Source organism: Penaeus japonicus, unplaced genomic scaffold (assembly GCF_977035675.1).
Source record: "Penaeus japonicus unplaced genomic scaffold, GWHDUDI00000001_assembly GWHDUDI00000031, whole genome shotgun sequence".
Classification (NCBI taxonomy): Eukaryota; Metazoa; Arthropoda; class Malacostraca; order Decapoda; family Penaeidae; genus Penaeus; species Penaeus japonicus.
Genome location: NW_028234433.1, coordinates 7918516 through 7923862, shown reverse-complemented (window position 1 = coordinate 7923862; position 5347 = coordinate 7918516). Strand labels below are relative to the sequence as shown.

The 5347-nt window shown below is 31.4% G+C and overlaps 1 protein-coding gene across 1 annotated transcript in view; it reads left to right on the top strand.

The window, feature by feature from the left end:
* The first annotated feature begins 4163 nt into the window (after positions 1 to 4163).
* The window catches only part of LOC122265983 (uncharacterized), a 71635-nt gene continuing 70451 nt past the window's right edge, over positions 4164 to 5347 (top strand). Inside the window, exon 1 of the mRNA XM_086555407.1 lies at positions 4164 to 4541. Within this exon, the coding sequence (XP_086411533.1) occupies positions 4467 to 4541 (75 nt within the window). The 5' untranslated portion in view covers positions 4164 to 4466. The remainder of the gene's footprint in view (positions 4542 to 5347) is intronic.

The following is a 5347-nucleotide window of genomic DNA, read 5'->3' as shown; positions in this document are numbered from 1 at the left end:
ATTTTTAAAATAATAATATAAATAATAATGGCACCAAACACAGGTTAATAATGATGATAACTGTGCTATCAATAATAACTTATTATAATAATAATAATATTAATAAATCGAAACTTGCTGATACAACAGAACAAATAAAAAACAATAATATGATAATCTGTTATTCTGATGATGTAACAATATATGAAACGCGTCAATAACATCTCTTGCGCTGTGAAGACTATTCAATCTCATTTATATCTTTTTCTACATAATGCAATTGGTGATGGCAACATGAGCGATATCAACAATAATAGACTAATAGGCATACTTGTAATGATAATAATGATGTCAATGATAATAATTCATTAGTAATAATGCTATTACTATTAATAATAATTACAATATCAGTAGCAGTACAAATAGTACACACAATAGTAATGATACTAATTATAACCTAGCGTACAACAGAACAATACTGTCTTTAACACATTTTTGTGAAGGACACAGCAGTATTTCCAGAGTATTTACTCAGTATATCCACAGTCTTAAATAGTCCGTTATAGGTAAGTAATACAGTTCGTTGGGAAAATAATAACGATTAATATCGAACTAACTTAGTTGATAACCACCCCGAACCAGCCATCCCAAGTTAACGTTAAGTTTTCCTAGTGATAACGCCATTACCTGATGCTAGAAGCCGCCAAACTAGTTGAAGTTTTATTTCTCCTTACCTGATAGTGTGTTAGATTAGGATCAGTCCTAGCCGATCGCTCGCCAGAAGCCGGAACACTGGCTAGGAAACTTTCATTCATTAGCTGTCTTTTCCGTTGGGTCAAAAGTGTCTATTAAGTCCCCATTCCCGCGAATCAGGGTATGTTTTTGATGCGTTCTATAGCATTAAGGCCTCACTTTAGTAATCGAATTTTACAAGAACTGAAAAGATTGAATGTACGAGTTTTCTATGTATTTCGAATACTGGAATCAGAATGGGTATGAAATGAGCAAAACAGGTTTAACTACCAAGTAACTCGTTAAATTTCGCTCGTTTGAATGGTGGCGAGAGCTTCATACGTTTCGTTTCTACAAATCTTACGTTAATGGAATCTGCATATATATCGTATAAATTCTAGTATTTCCTTTTATAGGTATTCTAAAGATAAACATAGTGTAATACATCTTATTCTATCAGATTATTTTTACGCAGATCCGGACACAATAATCAGCAGTAAGCAGAAGCAGAAGTCTGCTTCTCTTTTGACACTACTTGCTCATAAAACATCCTACTAACAGTCTTAAAACCTTTACTACGACAAAGGCAAAAGGTTTAAAGATCAAATACCATTTCTTATACAACCAAATCATTGCTTTTGCATGTCATCGCATTACGTTTCCCCGTGTAATGGTTTATATATAACCTTATTCTAATGTCTAAACCCAACTCCCACGATACGTGTCGTAAAAAAAGTCTCGTGTCAGCGGAAAAGACGGCTATTTCTTACCACAAGATAAGAGCCATCGACTCTCTCTCAATCCTTGTTATTGCTCAGTTGCATCTTTGGTATTTCTTATTCAGAGAAATAAACAAAGTAATGCATAACTAGAAGAAGAATTGCCAGTTTCTAAATTTGACTTCATTACATAAATCAAATTTATAAGAATTATAGTGTTCTGTTGACGCAAGTACGAGAGAGAGAGAGAGAGATAGATAGAAAGAGAGAGAGAGAGAGAGAGAGAGAGAGAGAGAAAGAGTATGAGAGAGAGAGAGAGAGAAAGTGGAAGAGCGAGAGAAAGAAAGTGGGAGAGAGATCGTATTCCTGTTTTGATGTGTAAAGGGCTATGCTTATTTGGAAATGCCAGTAGTACACCTTGGTTTCGAAAGAGTTGACTGCCATTGATATAGATGCATACGTGTTGAAGGGAGCAACCTCATTCCTTCGGAAGAGCATTTCCTAGTCATGTCAGTTTCATGTCGGTCGATGAAATATCTGACTACAAATCATTTTAGTGGCTCAGTAATTTCTGTATATCCTAACCCTGTGAATTTATATATATATATATATATATATATATATATATATATATATATATATATATATGTGTGTGTGTGTGTGTGTGTGTGTGTGTGTGTGTGTGTGTTATATATATATATATATCTATATATATATATATAGATATATATAAATATATATATATATATATATAAATATATATATATATATATATATATATATATGCATATATATATAAATATATATATGCATATATATATAAATATATATGCATATATATATGCATATATATAAAAGCATATTTATATATATATATTCATATATATGTATATATTTATACTATATATATATGCATTTATATATATACATATGCATATATATGGCATATATATATATTAATATATATATATGCATATATATATTATATATATATATATATATAATATATAAAATATATATATTCTCTATATATGCCATAATATATATATAATATATATATATATATATTTATATATATATTATATGATATCTATATATATATGTATATCTATATATGTATATATATATATATATATATATATATATATATATATATATGAATTTATGAATAAGAAATACAGTCAAAATCTATATATTTCTCTTGTGCTTTGGCCAAGTACGTAAATTCTAATTTGGCGAACCCTCACAAGCGTGGTCTCAAAACTGCGCAGTATTGATATACAAACATAATACCAAGATTAAGAAAATCTGCAACACATAATCATTTTATGGTAATTCAATTGAATCTTTCGTTTTTTGTTTTTTTGTTTTTGTTGTTGTTTTTTTCTTCCTTGGCGTATGATAACCCCCCCCCCCCTCAAAAAAATATATAAATATATATATCATATATATATATATATATATATATATATATATATATATATATATATATATATATATATATATATATATATATATAAGAATAAATAAATAAGATAATAATAATGATAATGATTTAAAAAAAAATAGGTACAGGTTCTCGAAATCATGAAAGTTCTTGATTAAAGGATGTAAAAAAAATGCCTATCAAATGCATAAACAAATTGCGAAATATTACTTAATATAGGCATTTTGAACCAAAAACCGTAATTACAGTCTATGACAATGCACCTTGCATCGCAAATAAAAGTGCCTTTAGAAGCAATTTATTCATTGTCTTCATAACTCAGTTCTAGAATTTAAATACAGATATAACATCGAGTTTTGATTTGAGAGTTAAAAAAAAATAGCTGAACAAAAGCAAGCAGACGCGGCGAAAATGAAGAGAGACAAAACTGCAAATTGAAAATAACCAAAAGAACGGAAAAAAAACAAGGACACCATAATCTGATGTTAGAGTCACTTGTAAAAGACAGCACAAATTCATCCAACTTTACGAGCAGATGTTTACTGAGAAAAATATAAAATAATATGAAACATATACATAGAGCTAATGAAGTAAAGCAGGTTTTGATAAAACTGCGCGTTTCTCAGTAACTTTATTTGAAAAGTTCAAGTAAAAACAATACTCATATTACATCAGCTCGAGCCTTTATAATGGAGAAGAAATTCAATAATTGAATTGCATAATGATATTGATCATCACTGACATCATCTTAATGACATTATTTCTCCTACCATGGCTATTTATATTAGTATTTTTTTGGCACAACAATAAGCTCTTACTGCTGCTATCTTTCATAGATTACCAATATTATTATAGCATCATCACACATCATCATCTATATTGCAAACCCTATCTCTGGTTATTTCTATTGTCATATTTACTGATATATCAATGTGATAGTACCCTTAGTATAAAACTTTACAGTCGGTCAAACTGTATATTTTTTATTTATTTATTGTGTAAATAATAATTCCTCTTACATTTACTGTATCCATAAGCAAAATAAAACGCCAAAGAGAATATACATGTACATACACATATGTATGTTTATTTATTTTGTAAGTTTAAAAAATATCGTTTTAGCACTGAGCTATTGCATCACATTTCATGTATAATTTATCACCCCTTGCTACAGAAGCACATGTGCGCCTTATGCCGTGCGGGGTGAAGAAATAACACCAATTCTTCCACCTGCAAAACACCTGTAGACTTTGTCTTTGGCTTTGTCTTCTGACTTACCTTGCGGAAAGCCGAGAGCAAACCCGCCAGACGGATTCAGCCCTCCACTGGGAGCACGCGGAATACCTCCTCCTCCTCCTCCTCTTCCTCCTCCTCCTCCTCCTCCTCAGCCGGCAAGAGTCCTTCGGCACTTGGTTCTCTCGGTTGCACGGACGACGCCTTGAGTGCTTGGCCCGCCGGTTCTTCAGCCGTTGGTTGCCGCGTCTCCTCTTTGCCCTGGACACACTCCTGGAAGCGACCGATCAGCTGTTTTCTCTCGAAGGAAACAGAAGCTTCAGGTTTGGTCTCGGGTGTTCGAGCCTGCGATTACCATGAGGTTGAGGGTCGTCGCTCTGCTGCTCGTCGTGGCTGTCGCTTCATGGCAGGTCGACGGGAAGAAGAAGAAGGTGAGTGGCGTGGGAGATACAGGTGAGAGGGGAAGGGAGAAAGAGAGAGAAAATAGGAATGAGAGCGTGATGGAAAGTGTGGAAGAGAGCCGGTGAGTTATTTTGACAGTGAGCGGGATATCAAGTGTTGTTTTATTTTTTATTTGTTATTATTATTTTTTTTTTAGTTTTTATTTATTTATATGTTTATTTAATTATTTATTGTTAGACATTAGTAAAAAAAAATATGTGACCTCATACAATAAACAGATGTGTTTTGGTTCTTTCTATTTCTAGAAATATTACGTAATTATAAGTTTAAAAAATATTATTTGAGGTGCAGAAATGTAGGCAGATATACAGTAATTTAACATGTGAAGCCGTACAAGATAAGATAGATAGATAGTGAGGGTCACCAATATCAAAAAGGAAAATATCAAAATATCGAGATGCAGAAGAAAAGAAAAAAGTAAGTTACATAAACTCACAGAGTGATTCTTAATTAAATGTAATAGAAAAAGTTAATACCGATTTATTTATGATTGATGCTCTAAAGTCATTGTTACCGTTACCCTGTAAATGATTATTATTATTTTTTTCTCTAATTATTTCTATGAATATCATATACACACATGTATATATGTTAAAACTATTCAGCATTTGTTTTTTGTTTTTTTTTAAGTATAACAATATTTCCACATCGTGTCTGAGGTCGCACAAAATTGATGGGGAATTGTGAAGATTTCTCATCGTGTAATGTCTCATAATTATTGATTCACGAAAAGGTAAAGTATATAGCATAGGAATTCCCGGATGATCATACCCAT